The 23,169-nt window shown below is 40.7% G+C and overlaps 1 protein-coding gene across 12 annotated transcripts in view; it reads left to right on the top strand.

Moving 5' to 3' along the window:
• Window positions 1-22,745, top strand: part of LOC310940409 (transducin-like enhancer protein 4) — a gene marked incomplete at both ends in the record, with an annotated part of 38,242 nt that extends 15,497 nt beyond the window's left edge. For 3 of the 12 annotated variants that reach the window (XM_083905370.1, XM_083905371.1, XM_083905368.1), the window contains 15 exons: window positions 1,082-1,156; window positions 4,803-5,004; window positions 7,198-7,214; window positions 13,388-13,510; window positions 13,836-13,889; window positions 13,977-14,129; window positions 16,516-16,648; window positions 16,965-17,152; window positions 17,690-17,766; window positions 17,862-18,111; window positions 18,224-18,471; window positions 18,899-19,046; window positions 21,246-21,396; window positions 22,046-22,122; window positions 22,638-22,745. In XM_083905370.1, coding sequence (XP_083761496.1) covers window positions 1,082-1,156; window positions 4,803-5,004; window positions 7,198-7,214; window positions 13,388-13,510; window positions 13,836-13,889; window positions 13,977-14,129; window positions 16,516-16,648; window positions 16,965-17,152; window positions 17,690-17,766; window positions 17,862-18,111; window positions 18,224-18,471; window positions 18,899-19,046; window positions 21,246-21,396; window positions 22,046-22,122; window positions 22,638-22,745 — 2,004 coding nt within the window. Of the gene's footprint in view, window positions 1-1,081; window positions 1,157-4,802; window positions 5,019-7,197; window positions 7,215-13,387; window positions 13,511-13,835; window positions 13,890-13,976; window positions 14,130-16,515; window positions 16,649-16,964; window positions 17,153-17,689; window positions 17,767-17,861; window positions 18,112-18,223; window positions 18,472-18,898; window positions 19,047-21,245; window positions 21,397-22,045; window positions 22,123-22,637 lie in introns of all 12 variants that reach the window. The other 9 variants (XM_083905372.1, XM_083905369.1, XM_083905367.1 and 6 more) reach the window with 7 other exon arrangements.
• Between the last annotated feature and the right edge of the window lie 424 nt (window positions 22,746-23,169).

Here is a 23,169-nt window from a genome sequence, read left to right as displayed (position 1 = left end):
GAACTTATTAAATGCCTCCCACTAACTATGCATACGCTGGTGGCTGTGTGTGTGTGTGTGTGTGTGTGTGTGTGTGTGTGTGTGTGTGTGTTTGTATTCATGTGAATGCACATTGTATTGATGTTCAAATGTAAGCATGTGCGTACACTAGTGAGTGTAAGAAGTGTGTGTTCAGCTGATAAACCATTCTCTGCTGGAATTAGAAGTGTGTGTGTTTGTGTGTGTAAGGGTGGGAACAGCAGGAAGGAGTGAGTGTGGACACCAAAGCTCTCCTCCAGATTAGCCATGGATTAAGAGGGTTTAGCGTGGATTAGGAATAATGGCATTAGACAGCGGTGCTTCTACACATCACTGAGGCTCACAGAGAGGAGGCAGATTTCACCGCTTTGTTCTAAAACACAGCCTCGTTATAGTGACAGCACATATTGTCAAAAATACCGACTAACGATGAAAAAGAGGAAATACATGGAGCTGGACCAGGGACCATAAACGGGATAGACTGACAAAGATTTTTTCTGAATGAATAATAAAAGCAAAAAAATTAATTAAATGAATCAAAAAGTCAAAGAGTGTTTCATTATTGTTCTGTATCAGCAGACTATTGGTGAATTGATATTATATCGTGATAGATAATTATAGAGAGGTTTCATTCTTGTTGAAGCTGTTTTAACATTAACATGTTGACAAAAAAAGGTCAAATATAAGGTTTAACTTGAAACCGTCCCTGGACCTCCACCTGTTTGGATTTCAAATCCTGCCCCTAAAGAACCAAGAAACCTTTCTTTTGTGTACATTACACATTTCAAGGACATTTACTGCAATACATTTTTGAGTTTACAGAGTTTACAGAGTTCCATCAACTAATATTATTTTGTTAGACAAACTTGTCTTGTAATACGCATTATGTCAGGGTTTGTGTGCCAGTTTGACTGTGGGAACAATTACAGGCAGATATATATCATCAGTATGTGAATCCATTTTTGTTATTTTGTAGGGGAAATATGTTTGTAGGATGTGTTGCAGTGTCTTTTGTTTGTCCATACCTTCTTATTATTTCTGCGTCTCACTGTGTCTCTCTCAGCACCAGCAGCAGGTGGTGCAGGCAGTGGAGAGGGCCAAGCAGGTCACCATGGCTGAACTCAATGCCATTATAGGAGTGGGTGCAATACACACACACACACACACACACACACACACACACACACACAGACACACACACACACACACACACACACACACACACACACACACACACACACACACACACACACACACACACACACACACACACACACAAACACATTCTTGAGACCCTATTAGTCATTGCCAAAACCCAAGTCTAACTAACCCTAATCCGGAAACCCTTAATCCTAATGAGGACGTATTATGCAAAATCAACTTTTTAATCATTTAAATCCTTATATTTGGGACTCTGGAGGCCCTATCAGTCGGCAAAGTGTGAAAAAAGATGACTCACTCATGTTTTTGTGGTCCTCCTCAGTCTAAGTACAGGAGATGAAACACACGATGCTGACTTCCACACTCACTGGGACGTCACAATGCCCTAAATTCCTGGAATTGTTGTCCCGTGGAGCTCCGTTTTTTTCCTTAAAAAAAACGCCAGAGTGCTGGCGAGGGCAACGGTATCTGAAAACAGGAAGTCCGCGAAAAGTTCTATTCTTGGCTCCACAGTGCAGCACAGAGTCCTACACAAACTTCCAGCCTCAGAGGATTTATCTGTCCAGTGGATACATGTTATATATGAGGGCAATGTGCCTGCTAGAGCCTGCAAATTATAATTTTTCCAAATGCTGTTAGCTCCCAGTAGCTTCTGTGGCTGATGTCATTTCCTGTCCCTTAAGTCTCTTTTTACTTTTTTTTTTTTTTTAAGGTGGACCTAAAGAGATACTACTAAACAGAGCTTTTGAACAGGGCTGTTTTGGTAGGGTGATTGAACTGCTGTGGTGCTTCATCCTTATGGTATTTTGACCAAAGCATGTCACAGACATGTTCATTAGGACACCAGGGAACTAGGTTCACTTGGAGAAATAGGGTATGATATGACTCCTTTAACCACTTAAAAGCCATATAAAGTTGGGAGGATCTGCTCAAATGTCCTTACAAGGTCAAGATGTAATCAGTTTGATAGTTTTGAATCAAAATTTGTTCTCACACTAGTCCTAACCCTTAGAACACAGAGCATTTGGCTGCTTTTTCCATTACTATGTTTAAACATACAGTAGTAGTATATACAGAGGTTATAGTTATATTCTATTTTCAGCACAACCTATAGACAATCTGATGAAAAATGCCATTCATTTTCAGCAACTATATAAACACATCTGAGTAAAAGGTCCCGAAAATGATTAAATTCAGATTGAATTTGTGAAATTTGATTCAAAGTTCACTTGGCTCCTTTTAAAAATGTCTATTTTGTGACTTCTGCACAATTATTGCTACTTTATATCACTACTAAATGCGATGTAAAGTGAATATGTGACCTATAAACACTCACCCCCAGGATGTCCATATAAGGAGTTGTGTATTATTCCCATGCGAGGAAGAACTAGCAGTGCTTTGAGGCATGCTTTGAAAGACATTACATGGATTACAGGCTTTTACCACAGGTAGTGAAGAGACAGAAGGTCATTCTTTGCTCCTCCATTCCATGTGTTGAAGTGTGTAAAAAGGCAGCATTATGTGAATAATGTGAAACAGAAAAGCATTTAGGCACATAGACACATAGATGTGTGTCTTCTGTGCTTCAGTGCTTTAAGTGTTTTTTTCTACTAAAATGGAGGTTTAGTGAATGTTTCATGTGGGATATGAAGATCTATTTATTTTTTTGACATAAACATGACAGGTACTGTAGATGCAAGCTAGGGATACAAGTACAACAATTGACTTTGGTAGAAGCTGAAGTCACATTTTACTGTACTTGAGTATCAAAATGTAATTTTCTGACATTAGCTAGAAGTCAAAGTAAGGAGTGAGCAGTTAGAATTGAGTGATGTGGTAGAGTGAATTGTCTTTCTACTTGAATGTTGTGGGTTCGTTTCCCTCTCCACCAGACTGTGTCCTTGGGCAAGACACCATAAGGCACCATATTTAAGAAAGTGGCCAAAAACGGTTACCACACTCATATTCAAAATACAGCGGCGAGTCATATCTGCCTCCTACACCACCCCCTCCCCTCCAGTACCAGGACAGTGCTAATGTTGCTAGCGTTAGCTGTGCTGCTAACGTTTGTTTCTATGATCGACAAGAATAACGTTATTACTCGACAGTTCAAAGTATTCCAAATGTCCATCCCAGTCGAGCTATGATGCTAACTTAGTTAGCCAAGCTTAACTTACCTGTCTAGGAGAAGAGTAGCCAATTCTGCATCCGTTTTGAAATTCCTCTCAGCTTTCAGCTCTCTTCACTGTTCAAAAGCATGTCCTATATGGACCCTCGCTTTGCCTCTGCCATTGTAGCTACATGCCAGAACATGATTTCAAAACATAAACATGATTTGCGGTCGGGCAAAATATTTTTTTTTAATGCAAATATTTTGGCTGTACTGTTGTTGTTGGTGAGTTCAGTATGTATGAACATTATTCCTAAGTCTCAGTGACATATTAGTAGGATTTCATGGCCAGTTGCTTTAGATTTATTACAGAATGCACCTTTAATGTGTAAAGCAGCTATAAATACTGAACATTTACCAACATTTCTTCTTCTGGTGTTGTTTGGTCGTAACAAAGATAATTCGGGGAAGTCCATTGGTGTAAAAGGACACAATTTATTTCAGAAAAGTAGTGGAGTCATTTTGTACTTAAGTACTGTAAGGAAGTAGTTGTGCTTCTTTACATTACAACACTGCACAATTCACACAAATGGGTGTATCACATTGAGTGTGGGCTGATGAGTGGCAGGAACAACATCTGTGTTCAAAAATACAAAATTCTTCAAAAATACGGCCATTGTTGTTGCAAAACCAGAGATACTTTAACAAGTTTTAAGGAGACTTTTAAAACAGACCAGGCCAATTGATTGGTTATTACACTACCATTCAAAAGTTTGGGGTCACCTATACAACTTGCTTGTGTTTTCCATTAAAAGTCACACTTTTATTCATCAAAAGAGTTGCAAAATGAATTGAAAATATAGGCTCGACATTGACAAGATCAGAAAGAATAATTTTTTATTCAAAATAATAATTTTGCCCTTTTGTCAAAGAACCAGCAAAACTGTTTTCAGCTGTGCTCACATCATTGCACAAGGGTTTTCTAATCATCCAATAGCCTTACGTGATTGGCAAACACAATGTACCATTAGAACACTGGAAATGGGCCTCTTTACACCTATGTACATATTCCATTAAAAACCAGACATTTGCAGCTAGAATAGTCGTTTACCACGTTAACAATGTATAGAGTGTATTTCTGATTCATTTAATGTTATTCATTGAGAAAAAGTGATTTTCCTTAAAAAATAAGGACATTTCTAAGTGAGCCCAAACTTTTGAACGGTAGTGTGATATATTACCTTTATATCACAACAAATGTTCTGTGTCAATCCACAGAAGCAGCTCCAGCTGGCATCATGTCAACACTATGCTCTGTAGCCGTGAAAAAAATCATATCACACCCAATTTTTTTATATATATTTTTTTTAAATTGAAGATATTGCTGTCAGAGTCTGTTATGCAGCACTGGCCAGGAAGTCGCTGAGGTTATTTCTACCCTCATCCCTGCTGCTTGTTTTGTCTTCTACCAACTTGAAAACGTATATCTTTGAACAGTGTTTCTGTGATTCAGCAGCAGCAGCTCCAGGCCCAGCACCTCACACACGGCCACGCCATCCCCGTGCCCCTCACACCGCACCCAGCCGGCCTCCAGCCCTCGCTGCCCCCTGGCACCAGTACTGCCAGTCTGCTGGCTCTGTCCTCCGCTCTGAGTCACCAGCTGCCGCTGAAGGACGAGAGGAAACACCACGATAACAACAGTGAACATGTGAGAGGTGAGGCCTGCTCTGTGTGTACAGACAGTGTTTGGCGTCTCCGTGTCTAGAACAGGTCTTACCATGCATCACTGATTTAGATTATTTTTTCTTTCTCCTGCATTTTTATTGAATAAAACTATTAACTTAAATTAATAAGATGGCAATGCACACTGGAGTCTCAAAGTCTGAAACCAGTCCCAGACTTCTGACCTGACTGTTGCGTCATACATCATTTTATCTTTTGTTTTTCATCATTCAAATTTGTGTCATATTAAAATGACAGCAACTGATAGATTATGTATGGAGATAAAAGCTCTGATATACAGTAAACAAGCCTGTTTTTTACAGTGCTGTTTTATTTTACTCATGCAGATACCAAATATGTTAAATAGAAATAAATGCTAATGCTTTGTTCACTAGTTAAAGGTGTGAATTATAGCCTCACTTGCACTGTTTGTAAGTGCTCTGAATGAACAGCTGTTCAAATCTGATTCGTTATTCTGCCATTTGAATTGGTCAAACAGGGATTATAATTTGCGAGTGAAGCAGAACATAGAACGACAGTGATTCTTCTGTCCTTTGAGGAGCAACATTAAATTACTACACAGAGATTATGTGCGTGTGTGTCTAGCAGAGGACTTAACAATGCCCTGGAGCTGAAGTAAAGCTAACAAATTCTAGCTCAGGTAATGCTCATACCTTTTAGGAGCTCAGCTGGTAACAGTTCCATCTCCAGCTGAGGAAAATGCATTTCTTTACTGTTGGAAATGCTGCAATTTTACTGCAAACTCCTGATCACAAACCCTGTGATATAAACAGGTCAGAAAATCACACCACTCACACCTTAAAGTGTTAGTTCTGCTTTTTTGATGCGGTGATTAGGGATGCACGATGTTGGACGATAACCGATATACTGACATATCAGAAGTGCTTGGGCCAACATACCGATATAAACGTTTTTCCCAACTCCAGAGGTCATTTGGTCTCTTCTGTAGAGAAATTGACATAGTGTTTTGCCTACTCATGTAGATATACATTTTCTTAATTGAGCTAAATTAAATAAACGTTAAAAAATAACAGTTGTAGAGGGTTGTAGAGAAGGTACCCTACTGTTGTAGGCATTAGTCATATTGGCAGATCTTGGTGTGTTTGCCGATATCCAATAATCAGAGGTGGAAAGAGGACTCAAATATTTTACTCAAGTAAAAGTACCACTATTTTGATCAAATTGTACTCAAGTACAAGTACTGGTCTAAAAATGTACTCAAGTAAAAGTGATAAAAGTAGCTTGTTTAAAATTTACCCTGAGTAAAAGTTACTTAGTTACTTTTTAACAAGGTTGGAGTTCTTTCTTGTGTTGAGGACACACATCTCACATTCATTATTTTGAATTCAAGTCTGATATCAGACAAAAGAAAATCAAATAAAAATCTATGACACTGTCTCTGAAGATGATGTGTGCACGCAAACTTACTATACAGTTTATACATGGGCAGCAGGCTTTGTTGTCTCAGAATATTTGTCACATTTTAAGTATTTGCAAAAGTTTTTGTGGGTTTTATTTTGATACTGCAATTAATACTGTAAAATATTCACCAGTTAGTTATAGTAGAGCTTACACATGATGCATCAGTCTTATATGATGATAAATATTAGTCAACTGTTTATATGCAGTACATGTACAATGCACGAGATGCATTAATTGAGTCATACAGAGATGAGAACAGACTTGAAATCATTCTCCAAAGAGACTCAAATGTTTAGGAAATCTGAGAATGATTCTATTGATGACATCTCCTTTAAAACTTAAAAAATAAATTTTTTGTGACCTTGTAGGTTTTTTTTTTGTTCTGGAGAAACAGAAAAAACAAAGCTACAGCCAGAGCTGGTTTCTAAATATCCTTTCCTCTGGCTCAGCATCGTACGTACAGCTGACAGCGCTTTGCAGCAGCCTACACACACAGGAAAAGCCCTTTTTATTCCCTGAACAAAAGACTTATCTGTGTGATACATTGTCCTAAGAATATGTTTGTACACAAAGTAGCAGAGTAGTAGTCACTGATTTATCATTGTTGGATTCAGTGGCCTATTTCATTAATACATTACCCACAAGCCACATGGCCACCAACGAGTTTGTACTTTTGCAAAAGTTTTCTTAATATATTATATGCTTTAATCCTTTCCTTTTTCTCTATCCTATCGCATCCTCAGACAGAGACTCAGTCAAGGTAAGTGACCAACAAAAACGTCGATCAGTGTTAGCCAAAATGATTCTGTTTTAAGGATTTCTTTGTTATGTGGAGCAAAGAAACGAAGAAAAAAATCACATTTAAGAAGCTGAAACATCAAACATCATCAAAAATCTTGTTTTAGTCATCAAATAATCAAAATAGTTGACGATAAATGTATTAATCAATTAATCGTTTCAGCTCTAAACTCATTTTAAGTTGATATTGTGGCAGGCCAAAAGCAAGTTTGAGACCCCTGCTGTAAACTATAAAACCTGGTATGATATGATTCCATTGTTATAGCCTGTGTGTTAAATTCATTTGTAAGGCTGTATGAATGATGCTCCATTTTTTTAATGGTTTATAATATCAAAGATGAAGTAATGTATTAAATATGGAATTTTCTTTTTTCCGGGTTTTCATATTCATATATATTCATATTCACATTTATTATCAATTTTTAAAAAAAATGTTAGCGTTTATTTGAAAAGCTAATTTTTACTTACTCTGTTAAGCAATGCTAATACTTTTAATGCATTTCTTAGAAATCCCTGTGTAAAAGTGCACATGCTCCGATCCACTTGTGTATTTATGTATTCCGCAGTTGTCCCGTTGCAGCATAATCATGTATTTTAAATATCTGATTTGTGGAAAATATGCCCAATAGGAAGAAAAAAAGTGTGATGATAGAGAAACCCCAAGATGAGTAAAAAAAATAAAAAAATAAATGAATACAAGCGCGAGACTGGTTAGTGAAAGAAGGAGGGAGTGAAAAAGAGGCAGTGAAACAGATCAATGGAACAACCAGAGCTTGCCATAATTAGTCCCTTAAGCTGAGCTTTTTTTCCCAGGGCAAGCATTTGGTTTGTTGAATACTCAATGAGCAGATTAGCATTTCTTTATTCAAGCAGCACACACACACACACACACACACACATACACACACACTGTTCTCTGGTGTTTTGGAGAAGGTTCAGAGAGGAGGAATGTTTTAATATGTTATCTTCTGCCCCCCATGTAGTATATATATATCCTCCCCCACAAACTCACACTCAGAGCTGTAGGCTTCATGATAACGGTGATAAGCTGTGTGTGTATGCATGTTTGTTTGTTTGTGTGTGTGTGTGTGTGTGTGTGTGTGTTGCATTGTCAGAAATCAGTGGTAAAGATAGATAGAGCAGAATGATAAATGCCCCTTCATTAGCACACGGTGAACACACACCCACACGTGCACATGCTGCTCTTTGACATGGCGGGCAACAGTCGCTTCATGAAACCAATATGCCCCTATCAGTGGTCTGCAGTTGCCTTGGCAACAGTCCACAGGTTACAGTATGTGTGTGTGTGTGTGTGTGCGGGAACATCCGAAAACATCTGTGTCTTATGTCGCTGGCGTTAGTTCCTCACACACTGACATATGAGAGACTGCATTGCTGCAGAAGGAACTTAAGTTTGATTATTAATTATTTATCGAGATTTTGTGTTTTAATCTGCGCTCCTCACATTAAGCTGGTGGGAATCTGTGCACCAATGAACGAGAACAATGGCGCATTTTAACGGATGTAAGCTAACCAGTTATGTATGTCGTCATAACGTGTTCTTAGACTGCGCCTCCTCAGGCCTGTTGTTGTTGTCAAGTGGGATTGAGTGCACTAATCAAATTACTCTATTCCAGTTCATTATTGGTTCAGTTACTAAATCAATGCCATTGACTTTGTCCTCATGAATCTGTGTTGCTCCCTTTCAGTCCATTTGATGAGTTACTGACAAATGAAAAGAGATGCTGACTTTTTAAATGACCTTAAGTCTAATCACTCAAGAGATGTCACCCTCTAACAGAGTCTACATCTTTGATTATATACTGTAGAAAAGCTGGAGAAATTAATTCTTAATGAGGCCTCTTTCAGGTTCAGATTGACCTTTACAGTGGTTTGCCCATCGCTGTAAACACGCTGCAGCTTAATCACTGCAGTTGATGCTGTTTTTAAAGGTCCCATATTATGCAAAATCTACTTTTTAATCATTTAAATCCTTATATTTGTGACTCTGGAGGTCCTATCACGGCAACGTGTGAAAAAAGATGACTCACTCATGTTTTTGTGGTCCTCCTCAGTCTAAGTACAGGAGATGAAACACGCAATGTTGACTTCCGCACTCATTGGGACGTCACAATGCGCTAAATTCCTGGAATTGTTGTCTCGCTCTGCTTTGTCCGTAAAACTGGCAAGGGCAACGGTATCCGAAAACCGGAAGTATGCGAAAAGTTATATTGTCTATTGTTATTATTGCTCCACAGTGCAGCACAGTGTCCTACACAAACTTCCAGACTCAGAGGATTTATCTGTCCAGTGGATACATGTTATATATGACGGCAATGTGCCTGCTAGAGCCTGCAAATGATCACTTTTCCAAATGCTAACTGTTGTTAGCTCCCAGTAGCCTCTGTGGCTGATGTCATTTCCTGTCCCTTAAGATTTGTTTTACTTTTTTTTAAGGTGGACCTAAAGAAATACTACTAAACAGAGCGTTCTGAACAGGGCTGTTTTGGGAGGTGATTGAACTGCTGTGGTGCTTCATCCTTATGGTATTTTGACCAAAGCATGTCACAGACATGTTCATTAGGACACCAGGGAACTAGGTTAACTTGGAGAAATAGGGTATAATATGACTCCAATTGGGTTGAACCAAGTGGCAACCCGATGTGACCCCATCCGTTGGTGAAATTGTTTGCTTGTTTGTTTGTTTGTTTTTTTTTAAACTGGAAGGAGACCAAAAGTAGATGAGAGGGTGAAAATAGGGGTGGATCGTACTAAAAACTTTGCAGGTCACTGTGATTGACATCCATTATCAGTCGCAGCAAAGTCGGCAAAGTGTTCCTTTAAATGAGACTACATTCACATTATGGACATTGTAGTGAGTTAAAGAAGAACTGAGTCACTGTGACCATAAACTCCTCATGATTTGTAAATCATATGAGTGGTCTTACATACAATCCAGTGGAGGCCTCTACTGACCATTCAAGAGAATATGGGTGTCAGGCACTTCCACATTAGCAACAGCTATTATTCATACCAATCTATTTTTTTTGATACAAAACAAACAAAAAAATACACATCATAATTATTAATAGTGCATATTTGGTCCAAAAAGGACAATGGTAGAGGTTGCACGAACATTATCAGGACTTGCAGAATCCATTAGGAATAGGAGGCGGATACAATTATGACATACTTTTAAATGAATAGCTTCATCCAGCAACACTGCACAGTTCTTTACACTCACAGTGCCTGTGCTGCCGGCGCGGCCTTCATTTGTCTCCATTGCAAAATTAATTTGCCTCGATGTTTTTGAAAGAACCAATTTGCAGGCTAATTAATCTAATCAGTCTGGAAATAGAGAGAGCGAGAGGGGGGTTGGAGGGTAGGGGAGGGGGTGTTCAACTGAGTCTCTGTCAAGAATCAACCTGTCATGTAAACTCTGACACTTGTTCAGCCCCAAAGTGCATATCACTAAAATGCATAAATACATATGCTGTCCAACTGCATGCAAGCACACACACACACACACACACACACACACACACACACACACACACACACACACACACACACACACACACACACACACACACACACACACACACACACACACACACACACACACACACCACACACACCACACACAAACAAACGTTACTACTCCCCCACAGAATCATTGTCATCAACACTTGCAGCACGCCAAAGGGCAGCGGAAAGGTTACAAGCGTGAGTTAGAGGAAAGGTCGAGGTAAAGGTCCCGCTTTATTTTTCTTCCCTGTGTTCGTCGTGCACCGTGTGAGGAGCGCCTCCCAATGAGAGCGAGAGATCAGCAGGGACGGGCCGAGCAAGAGAGGAAATGTTCCGCTGACCTTATTTTGATCTTTGCTGCTCAGACGATTAAAATCCTTCAGTAATGCTATTCAAAGGATGCCAGATTTGATTAAGAAAACAGAGACATCGGTGGGCCAGCTCCTCCGTCTCGGCTTTCAAAAATAATGCAGCTGAGCTCAAGCCATGATGGCACAGTCAAACTGTCAAGGACGCAGCACTGCCTTCACAGTTGTGAATACAGTGAGAACAAAATGGTTTTGACAAGCGGAGGAGTTTTTAAAGTGATGCCGTGGATTGGATCACACTTTCACTGCGCTCTTAGTCCCAGATTTGTCCTTATTTAGCAATGCTGGAGGAAGTCTTAGGGTGCTTTCACACCAACAGTAGTTGGTGCGCACTAAACGATCCATTCGAACCAAAAACTCTAGTTCGTTTAATTTTCGTTGGTGTGAAAGCATCAATCGCACTCGGGTCCGCACCAAATCAAGCAGACCGAGATCGCCAAAAAGAGGTGGTCTCGGTCCGCTTGACTCCGCACCAAATGTCAGACTCTGGTGCGGTCCCTCTGGTGAGAAAGCGAACTCGGGTCCAAACCATATTCTGCAGTAAATGCCATGGACATAAACTACCTTGTAGGTCTTTGGAGCAATCTTCGTCTCATAGTTAGCACGACCACATTCATGAAAATAGCGCGTCTCCTCTGCCTGAAATGACGCGCTATACGTCTTCGCCGACTCCAGTGCATCAGCTGATTGTTCTCCAGACGCAGCCGCGACTCATTCTCAAATTGGATATTTTGCCAAAAATGGCCAATACAGAGAATGTAATACACGAAGATCAGAATTTTGATCCAGAGAACACTTTAAAACCAATTTCCTGAATAAAGGGGTTTAAGAGGGTTCATGGTAACACTGAAGCCTGGTTTATACTCGCCGCAGTGTAGTTTATAATCCCCATAGCGCCAACTGTGGCTGGCTGAGCAGGTCTGCTTGTCCAAGCATTTGTATGACTCTTCTGACGATGGTTTTTGCCGTAGGACATGAAAAAAAAGAGGGATCGCTTTGTGAAGGGTAAAAGACGAGCCCATGGAAAGAGTGGTGATCCAGGGGGAAAAGCCCTCCCTGTGATTCTGGTGGATTATGGGATGTTTGTCCGAATACTTGAAACACAGAGAGATGGACAGTCATTTTGAGACCAATGTAAGCGATATGCAGAAAGTTGTAGTTTACTACTGTTGCTAGGCAGCGGACGTTTACCGGCAGTACAAGTTGAATATTTTGGTTGTACGCCCCCTGCCGTTGTGGCAAAGACTGCAACGAACAACGCACGAGGATAAGGCCTCCGTACATACTTGTATGGTCGTGCGCCGTCTGCGGAGCCCCACGCCACGGCGTTGCGCGCAGGTATAAACGAGTCTTAAGGGTTCAAGGTTCCACCTGGAACCAAAACGGGTTCTCCTATGAGGACAAGCCGAAGAACTTTATATGGTTCAACTTAGCACTTTTATTTCTAAGAGTGTACACAACAACAAATGTTTCAGAAACAAATCACAAACCTCAGCTATAAGAAGACCAATATACAGTATCCTACTACCCTTTCAGCATTAAAGGGACACTGTGTAGTATTTATGGGTTTATATAAACCAAAATCCACTTTTTTATACATATTATGTGCTCCTGCATTGTCTAGTCGCTGTATAATACTTTTTGTTTCATTTTCGTAGTGTTTCAAATAGTCATGTAAAATAACATGGTCGCGGGCCGCGGTTGCATTGCCACTGTTAGCAGCGAGACGCCATGTTTCTACCGGAGCCTGTAAGGACAAACACGAGAGAACAAATCAAGCGTCGCTTTACTTGTAGCGGGAGTCCCGCCTCCACTCTCTCCGCTTCGTCTGCTACGGCCGCGGTAGCTCGCCCTCTCCCTCGCCTCACGAACCTCATCTGCTGACACGGAGAAAGACGACGAGGACGAAATTTGACCGGCTGAGGATACCGTAGCGCTCAGGGAAGGGAGGGGGTGAGCAGAGGAGCAGTTCTTTGTTGTAAATTTCAGCCTCTCCTCTAGATGGCCCTATAAACTACTTACTTCACCTTTAAGTGGTGAATTGTCAATCTTGCACTCAGTTTCTGGTTTATTGATGCAGGTGTGGAGACATTCACGTCTTAGTTTTCTGGCTTCAGCCCATCCAGAGGTTTGCAGAAGTTTTGTGGTGTTCACTGCATAAAAGATGAGGAAACTAATAACAATATGTATATGTTTTTTTTTCATCTTCTCTGATGTACGTGTTTCTTATTTCTTGCAGAGCTCGTCCGTGTCTCCCTCATCCAGTTTACGGCCCACAGAGAAGCACCGCAGCTCAAACGATTACTCCTCCGACAGCAAGAAACAGAAGACAGATGACAAAGATTTAGCCTCCACGCGCTATGTGAGTAAAGATGTTTGAGTCGCATTTTAGTAGAAGAGAGGATTTATTTATGTTAAGAAAAAGTTAATGGTCCATTTTTGTTACCCTAATTAATTCCTTGATTTCATGTTAACCCTGTTTCATTATCACATGCAGAATTCTTGTCACAATAACAAACGAGTGAAGTGTGAGTTTTCACACTCATTGTGTTTTTAGGGAAAATTATGTTGCCTTGTAATTTAATTACATATGGTTTTAAGACCTGAAACCATTCTGTTTTATACAAATTAAAAAAAAACGAATTGATTGAGGTCAGAGTCATTGTTTCTCTTTGTTTCCATGGCAGGAAAGTGATGGAGAGAAGAGCGATGACAACTTGGTGGTGGATGTCTCCAACGAGGTACTGAACACTTAAAGAATATAACTTTTATTTATTTATTTATTTATTTTTTAAATGCGCATCTCTGTCTGTACTCGCCCATCACAGGATCCCGTCTCTCCTCGAGGAAGCCCCGCCCACTCTCCTCGAGAGAACGGATTAGACAAAAGTCGCCTGTTGAAGAAGGATGCTCCCCTGAGCCCTTCCTCCGTTGCCTCTTCCAGCAGCACACCTTCATCCAAGTCCAAAGAGATTAATCTGGTGAGTCATTTGGATTTTTATAGCCTTCTGATCTTCTGATTCACCAGTTGTCAGGGTAGTTGTTGGTAGATGTTGAGGCTTTAAGAAAAAATTCAAAATATAATAGATGAGAGGATGGAGGGGGAACAACTTCCAGCCCCGGTTGGAACAACGGCCTTTCTGAAAGGAGTTTGCATGTTCTCCCCGTGTGTGCATGGGTTTTCTCCGGGTTCTCCAGCTTCCTCCCACAGTCCAAAAACATGCATTATGGGGATTAGGTGAATTGGTCACTCTAAATTGACAGTAGATGTGAGTGAATGGTTGTTCGTCTCTATATGTGGCCCTGTGATGGCCGCCTGTCGCCCTATGTCAGCTGAGATAGGCACAGCACCCCCCACAACCCTCCGCGAGGATCATGCGGTAGATAATAGATGGATGGATGGAGAGGGTGTCAAATCGGGAGAGCATGGCGATGAAACACGTGATGTTGACTTCTGCGCTAATTTCCTGGAATTGTTGTCTCGCGGAGCTCCGCTTTGTCCATAAAACACTGGCGAGGGCAACAGTATCTGGAAGTCTGCGAAGTTGCCGATAAGTTCTATTCTTGGCTCCAAAGTGCAGCACAGAGTCCTACACAATTTTCAAATTCAACTTCTCTTCCAAGTTGTTGTCTTAGAGCTGGAGGACCCTTATGGAAGTAAATCTGTGCCATCTGAGTTTGAATTCGAATTTCTAACACTGAATTTTTTTGCAACGAAATTAGACTGAATTTTAAAAAACATCAAATTTCAAGCACTGTTTTTTTTTTGCCATTCATTTTTTTTGAAAAAATTCAGTTGCAAAAAATTTTATGTCTCAAAAAATTCAGTTGCAAAAAATTTGATGTCTCAAAAAAATTCAGTTGCAAAAAATTCGATGTCTCAAAAAATTCAGTTGCAAAAAATTCAATGTCTCAAAAAATTCAGTCTCAAAAAATTAACTTGCAAAAATTCAGTCACAAAAAATTAACTTGCAAAAATTCAGTCGCAAAAAATTCACTTGCAAAAACATCAGTTAATATCCGGGTCACCAGAGAGAAGCAATTGATCCCTGTCTCAATTCATCCAAGTATAATTTAAGTATCTCGAAGCAGAGCCAAGTGGCCTCCTTTCTAAATATGGTCATCCTAATTAAAGTCCAGTAACTTTTATCTGTTTAAAACATCATCTTTCTGCTACTGGTTTGTACTATCCTAATTTTTCTATGCTGTTTGTGATGACAGGGTAGTCAGCATGATGACATTTTCCAGTTAGCCAGGCGCTTATTGCATTTACTCAGTTCGTCTGATAGACAACAAGGAGCAGCCAGTGGTGGCGCCACAAATCAAGTTATGAGGTTTAGTATTAAACTGTAATTCATGTATGGCCAATGGAGCGTACGTTGATTGGTGTTGGATGAATTGAGACAGGGATCGATTGCTTCTCTCTAGTGACCCGGATATTAACTGATGTTTTTGCAAGTGAATTTTTTGCGACTGAATTTTTGCAAGTGAATTTTTTGAGACATTGAATTTTTTGCAAGTGAATTTTTTGAGACATCAAATTTTTTGCAACTGAATTTTTTGAGACATTGAATTTTTTGCAACTGAATTTTTTGAGACATCGAATTTTTTGCAACTGAATTTTTTGAGACATCGAATTTTTTTAGACTGAATTTATTTCAACATTGAAAAAAAAAATGAATGGCAAAAAAACAGTGCTTGAAATTTGATGGTTTTTAAAATTCAAAGTCTAATTTCGATGCAAAAAAATTCAGTGTTAGAAATTTGAATTCAAACTCAGATTTACTTCCATAGACGCTGCAGGTGCATGAGTTCCATACACAACTTACACTGTGATATTCTGAAAATACTGCTTGTTCTCCCCGTGTGAGTGTGTGTTTTCTCTGGGTTCTCTGGTTTCCTCCCACAGTCCAAAAACATGCAGATTTAGGCCAAGGGATTAGGCGAATTAAACACTCTAAGTAGATCATAGTGTGATAGTGGATGGGTGTCTCTATGTGGCTCTGTGATGGAGTGGTGACCTGTCCAAGTATCATGTGGAGGATAAAGCCGTAGAAGATGAATGAATGAATAAATAAATACAAAATATAAATACCTTCAGGCAGGGAATGATATCTGTTTTATAATTTCACCCCCGCGACCCTCCTGTGGGAGGATAAAGCAGTAGAAAGTGGATGGATAGATTACTTATTACATCAAAATAGACATGTTACTTTGTAACATAATCCTGGATTATTTAATAGAATATCCATTTCATCGATCATATATTCAGTCAAAGCATGAATCCTTCTGCTGGATCTGATTTATTTTTATTTTTAAACATTTCATTCAGATTATTTTGCTCTTTCTGTTTTTTTGGATGACAAGAATGAGAAGTCCACTACTCCTGTGTCCAAGTCCAGCACCCCCACATCCCGCTCTGATGCTCCGACACCCAGCAGTACCATCACACCGGGTCTGAGGTCTGGACCGGTAAAACCGACAGGTGTCGAGACGCTACGTGAGCATTAAATTTTTCGACCTAAACACAAATAGATAATATAATATATCGCAAACTGTGTCAACTCTATGAAAGCTGCCATTTTGGACCACCATGTTGTAACGATGGCCCAAAAGGAGCTAAACATCTTTTGTGTTTTATTGCTAAGTGAGCGTTACATAGATTGAAAAGCTGAAGCTAAAGGTGATGTGAGGGATATTCGACTGCAAAATTTGACGTACTGTACCTTTAAAATAGATGTTATAGATGCTGTGTGTCCTGTTGATCTGACTGTACCCAGAAGAACAATGGGAGTAAAAAGTGTTTTGTCTCACAGCTCCTGGTCTTCGTACACCGCTGGCATTGCCCTGCTCGTATCCTGGGCCATTCGGTATGGTTCCTCACCCAGGTTTGAACGGAGAGCTGAGTGGCGCTGGAGCAGCCTACACGGGCCTGCATAACATCTCTCCACAAATGAGCGCAGTGGCGGCTGCTGCAGTGGCGGCTTACGGACGCACGCAAGTGGTACATGAGCACAAACGGACACACATAAACATTAAAGGGGACATATGCAAAATCAACTTTTTAATCATTTCAACATTTGGGACTCTGGAAGTCCTAACAGTCGGAAGAAGTGAGCGTTTGATTTAAGTCCTAAGGAGTTCAAAATGGGACCTTAAATTACAAATTAGTGATTGAGAGCATAAACACCTCTGGAAAATGTTTACTGACATGATTAAAGTTAGACGTGGGATCATTTTCACTTGGACAATAACTTGGACATTAACTGAAGATGATACGAGGGAGGATCTCCCCAGCGACTTCATCTCTGCACAATCTCCAGAGAATCAAACTGACTTTTCGCCCTCTAATAGCCATTCAGGACAATACAGGTTTCAGGAACTTCCATATTGGCTTTACCTTAACTTGCCACATCCATTATTTAAATATATTCTAAATATATTCTATGATATGATGAGAACAGATCAACAGATGACATCAAAAAATGTACTATAGTTTCAGGTCGAGTTGTTCAATTATTTTTACCTTCATATTTTGTAGGTGGGATTTGATCCTCACCACCACATCCGTGTCCCTGGCCTTCCTCCCAATCTGTCTGGCATTCCTGGTGGAAAACCGTATGTTTCTGCCCTCCTCATTCTCAAACACCACACTGCTTTCCCCTCATCTCACCTTCCTTTATCACTCCTCAAACTATTTTTCTTCTCGTCAGGGCCTACTCCTTTCATGTGAGTGCTGATGGACAAATGCAGCCCGTGCCTTTTCCTCCAGACGCGCTGATTGGCCCAGGCATCCCACGCCATGCACGGCAAATCAACACCCTCAGCCACGGGGAAGTGGTGTGTGCTGTCACTATCAGTAATCCGACACGTCACGTCTACACCGGCGGCAAGGGCTGCGTCAAGGTGTGGGACATCAGTCACCCGGGCAACAAGACCCCTGTATCCCAGCTGGACTGCCTTGTGAGTTGGCTACAGTAACCCCTACATTGTAACTTATGGATAATATTCTTAGAGTTTATACATTTCTCCCTTTGAATGACAGTAAACACCACTTGTGTGTCTGTCACATCAGAACAGAGACAACTACATTCGCTCTTGTCGACTTCTTCCTGACGGGCGGACTCTCATAGTCGGTGGTGAGGCGAGTACTTTGTCCATCTGGGATTTGGCCACTCCGACTCCTCGAATAAAAGCTGAACTAACATCATCGGCACCTGCATGTTACGCTCTGGCCATCAGTCCTGACTCAAAGGTCTGCTTCTCCTGCTGCTCAGATGGAAACATAGCTGTCTGGGATCTTCACAACCAGACACTGGTCAGGTATGGAGCTCTGAAGCTTGGCAGCTGAGGGTGGGAGATCATTGATGATTCAACATCTCAAAGCTGCCTCTGCAACAAGACTCAAATCATAATTGTTAGTTTTTTATGTGTTTTACTGTGGTCCTTGCAGATTTACACCAGTGTTTCTTTCTCGTGTATGACGTAGAGTGTGTAGGCTTTAAATTCTGCCAGTCACATTATCATCCCACATTGTGACTAATAAGTTCACCTGCTGCTGGCAGAAGGTGTGATAATTATTCAGACGCTGCTCATCAGTCTGTGTTCTGTATCTAAGATGTATTCCTGTCTCTTGTGCCGTCATAAAACCTAAGATATGAATAATGAAACTGTAAAGATGCTTTCTCACCTTCAATTAAGATGGAGATGTGACAATGACTGTTTTGTTGCTTGTGGGTTTTTTATGCAGGCAGTTCCAGGGCCACACTGATGGGGCCAGTTGTATCGACATTTCTAATGATGGGACCAAGCTGTGGACTGGAGGCCTGGACAACACCGTCCGGTCGTGGGACCTGAGGGAGGGACGGCAGCTGCAGCAGCATGATTTCACCTCCCAGGTATACAGCACGCAAATACTATTAAATGCACATTCATTTGCACAGCTATTTGCAGTGTGTCTTATTACACTTTCTGGCTTTGCGTTATTGCAATAATTTAGGAACACAGATCAGAACATTTAACCAACATTAAAGGCTAAACGGAGCTCTGCTTTTTCTGGCCTGCATTCCCCCTCAAATGCCTTTTAGCATTTAACAATTAAGTATTTTCTCAGGTGAAGGGAAGGGCAGCAATAATAGATCATTACTGCAATTTCCTGAAAAGATGGTGATGGTGGTGAGTGTGCATTAAAGCGAGCAGGCCAGACAGAGAGTGACACCTTCCAGTAGTATATATTATTTTCTAACCTCCAAAAGCGGCTACGCACCATCAAAGGCTTGAATGTAAACAAGCATAGATCACTGTAGGGAAAAAAAAGATTTGACTCAGGCCACGCCCAGACGGAAACGGCACTTTTCATATGGTGTTGTACATATGTCAGCACTGTAGCTGCGCTGTAAGATTACATTAAAAAACAGAGAAGAAGTCATTGTAAACATTACAGATATAATAACAGAAATAGAGACAGAATGAACTGAGTTTCCGTGTGAATATTTAATTAATTTACACCCCCCCCCCCTCCAACTTTTTTTCATTAAAAGGGGGCATATTATGCAAAATCAGCTTTTTAATCATTTAAATCCTTATATTTGGGACTCTGGAGGCCCTATCAGTCGCCAAAGTGTGAAAAAAGATGACTCACTCATTTTTTTGTGGTCCTCCTCAGTCTAAGTACAGGAGATGAAACGCGATGTTGACTTCCGCACTCATTGGGACGTCACAATGCGCTAATTTCCTGGAGTCGATGTTTCGCGGAGCTCCGCTTTGTCCGTAAAACATTGACGAGGGCAACAGTATCAAAAAAACAGAAGTCTGTGAATTCCGCTAGTTCTATTCTAGGCTCCACAGTGCAGCACAGAGTCCTACACAAACGTCCAGCCTCAGAGGATTTATCTGTCCAGTGGATACATGTTATATATGACAGCAATGTGCCTGCTAGAGCCTGCAAATGATCACTTTTCCAAATGCTAACTGCTGTTATCTCCCAGTAGCCTCTGTGGCTGATGTCATTTTCAGTCCCTTAAGTTTTGTTTTACTTTTTTTTAAGGTGGACCTAAAGAGATACTACTACACAGAGCGTTCTGAACAGGGCTGTTTTGGCAGGGTGATTGAACTGCTATGGTGCTTCATCCTTATGGTATTTTGACCAAAGCATGTCACAGACATGTTCATTAGGACACCAGGGAACTAGGTTAACTTGGAGAAATAGGGTATAATATGACTCCTTTAAAAAAGAAAGAAAAGAAAAACAATGAGCGACAAATCTTGTGACTTTCTGTCATAAACCTAAGTAGTTAATGAGAAAACACAGTTGTGCCACACAAGTGAGATCCATCCAACTGTTTACAACACGCATGCACGCACACACTGGCTCTGGCAGCTTCTTGTTACCGGCGGTAGCCATGTTTTGGTTTTCGCGGCACAGATAAGAGAAGAAGGAAGATTCTCCGCAAGTGCTCAGACATGGCGGTGTTGTTGTGTGATAGTGTATCACAGCGCCACCTAGCCGCCTGGCATGCATACCCAATCGAATTCCACATACTTTTGCGTCACTGTATGCACACAGATTTCCTCCCCCGAAAACGCTCTTCCAAACGCGAACTGAAGACGTGATGCCACTTTTGCGTCTTCTGTTCAGATCGTCAAGATGTAAACGTAGCCTCAGGTCCCCTAAAGCGCCGTTTCCGTTTGCACTGAACGCCTCTGCGACAAAAAAAGTATGCATATTCACCTAAACCCGTTTCCGTGTGGGCGGTACAATCGGCAAACATGGAGGACATTGGGGTCTATGACCAATTCTGCAGCCAGACACCAGATGTTTTGGCTTCAATACTGAGGAGCTGTCATGTTATCCATCTTTATACGGTCTAAAATTGTCATCATGTGGGATATGACGGCGTATGTCTTTGGAAAGTGAAGCAGCCATCTGTTGTGACAGCTCAGAATAACACAATCCAACATTCTCAGTGTCCACCACCCACAGACAAGCACCATCTTTTCAGGGTCACTATTGGAACATAGTGAGCTGTGAGATGATGTATTATATCTATATAATCCATAAGAGCAAACTGCTGAAACTGTTTGGGTTTTGGATGCAGATCTTCTCACTGGGATACTGTCCAACGGGCGAGTGGCTGGCAGTGGGAATGGAGAACAGTAATGTGGAGGTGCTGCATGTCACCAAACCTGACAAGTACCAGCTGCACCTGCATGAAAGCTGCGTGCTCTCACTCAGATTCGCTCACTGTGGTAAGGATTTACACATTTATTGAGATCTTACAGGAATTAAATTATGCAAATGTGCCAGGTGTTGAAGAAAATGCTTGTTGATCAAACTGGTGTGTCTTTGAAGTGATGAGAATGTTGCTGTAACAGTGATTTAACTTTGTCAAGAGAAAAGAAGAAAAAAACACATTTACAGTGCTCATGTGAAAGGTTTGTGTGGGAGACTGAATAAAAGATAAGAAACATGAGAAAACAATCCATTCAATGTAATCAATTACACTGTCGTTTTCAAAAGAAGGTATGAAGTAAAAGCAGGAACCAATAAGACATAAGAACACAAACATTCTAACTATGACCCAGTATATAAAAGTCAGTTTTCAGATGTGCTTTAACCATGTGTCACCAGCAAGATGTGCCAAAGCAGCCGAGACGCGTGTCACACGAGTGTTCACTCAAAAACTCAGTTTGAGCCCATTTTCACACCAAAACCTCCTCATTTACTCATCATATATGACAGAAAGCCACAACATGACAATCTGACCCAGTTTAAAATGTACACAGTAACTGTATGAATGTGAATGTGAACATGAAATTTAACTAAATTGGAACTGGACTGTTTACCACTTCACTCCATCAATGTAAAGGACATAAATATGTTTCCTTTCCCCTGCAGGCAAGTGGTTTGTGAGCACAGGGAAAGACAATCTGCTCAATGCCTGGAGAACCCCGTATGGAGCCAGTATATTTCAGGTATGTGAGAAACAAGGAATTCAACATTATTATTATTATTCATTACATTTAACAGCCCCTCTAACCACCACCATGATCATACATACACATATTGAGAGACAAACAACCAATCAACCCTCATTCTCATACCTATGGTCAATTTAGAGTGTCCAATTTACCCAATCCCCATATTGCACGTTTTTTTTTAAAACATGCAGTACAGCGTATTAAAGGCACCATATTTAAGAATGTGGCCAAAAACAGTTACTACAATCAAATTCAAAATACCTAGGTCTTTTAGGTTTCGTTTTATCCGCCATTGTAGCTCAGACGTAACTGGCAACCCGTGGTTGCTCGGCAGCTGAGACTCTACTGACTGCAATGATTGGTAGACAGCGGTAGGTGGCGCCACATGCCAAAACATGATTTGCGGTCCGCAAAATATATTTTTTAATGCAAATGTTTTGGCTGTACTGTTTGTTATATGAACATTATTCCTGAGAAAATTGTGTTGACCAACATTATTTCCGTTACAGTCCAAGGAGTCGTCCTCAGTGCTGAGCTGCGACATCTCCATAGATGATAAGTACATTGTGACGGGCTCAGGAGATAAGAAAGCAACAGTCTATGAGGTCATCTATTAGAAGGGACACAGTCTTAAACAACACTATCCCTCCATTTGGACGCTCTGTGACGTCTCCGTCAGCCATGTACAAATGTCCATGTGTATGGGAGGATGTGGATTTGAAGAGAAAAAGACTTTTGACTTCCTGGATGAAAAGGAACAAGGTTTTTAAAGAGTGACTTTGTTTTGCGGTGAGAATGAGTGAATGTCTATGTTCAGTGAATGTGGAATGGATGCTATTGTTACAGCTCTGGCTAGATAACATTCCTCCAAGTCACACTTTTACAAAAGCATCGGACATATTTGTGTTTTTCTATTTTGTGACACATTGTTCACATGCAGTCTGTCTTTGTGCTTTCTGTCTATGTGGAGGCTCGAAAAATTAGAACTTTGTGTCAGATCAGGGCTGAAACATTCCTGACCAACTCCAGACCATATCTGCG

Source organism: Microchirus variegatus, assembly GCF_963457635.1.
Source record: "Microchirus variegatus genome assembly, chromosome: 18".
Lineage (NCBI taxonomy): Eukaryota > Metazoa > Chordata > Actinopteri > Pleuronectiformes > Soleidae > Microchirus > Microchirus variegatus.
Note: the sequence above shows the minus strand (reverse complement) of the source record. Positions and strands in the feature narration are given on the sequence as shown.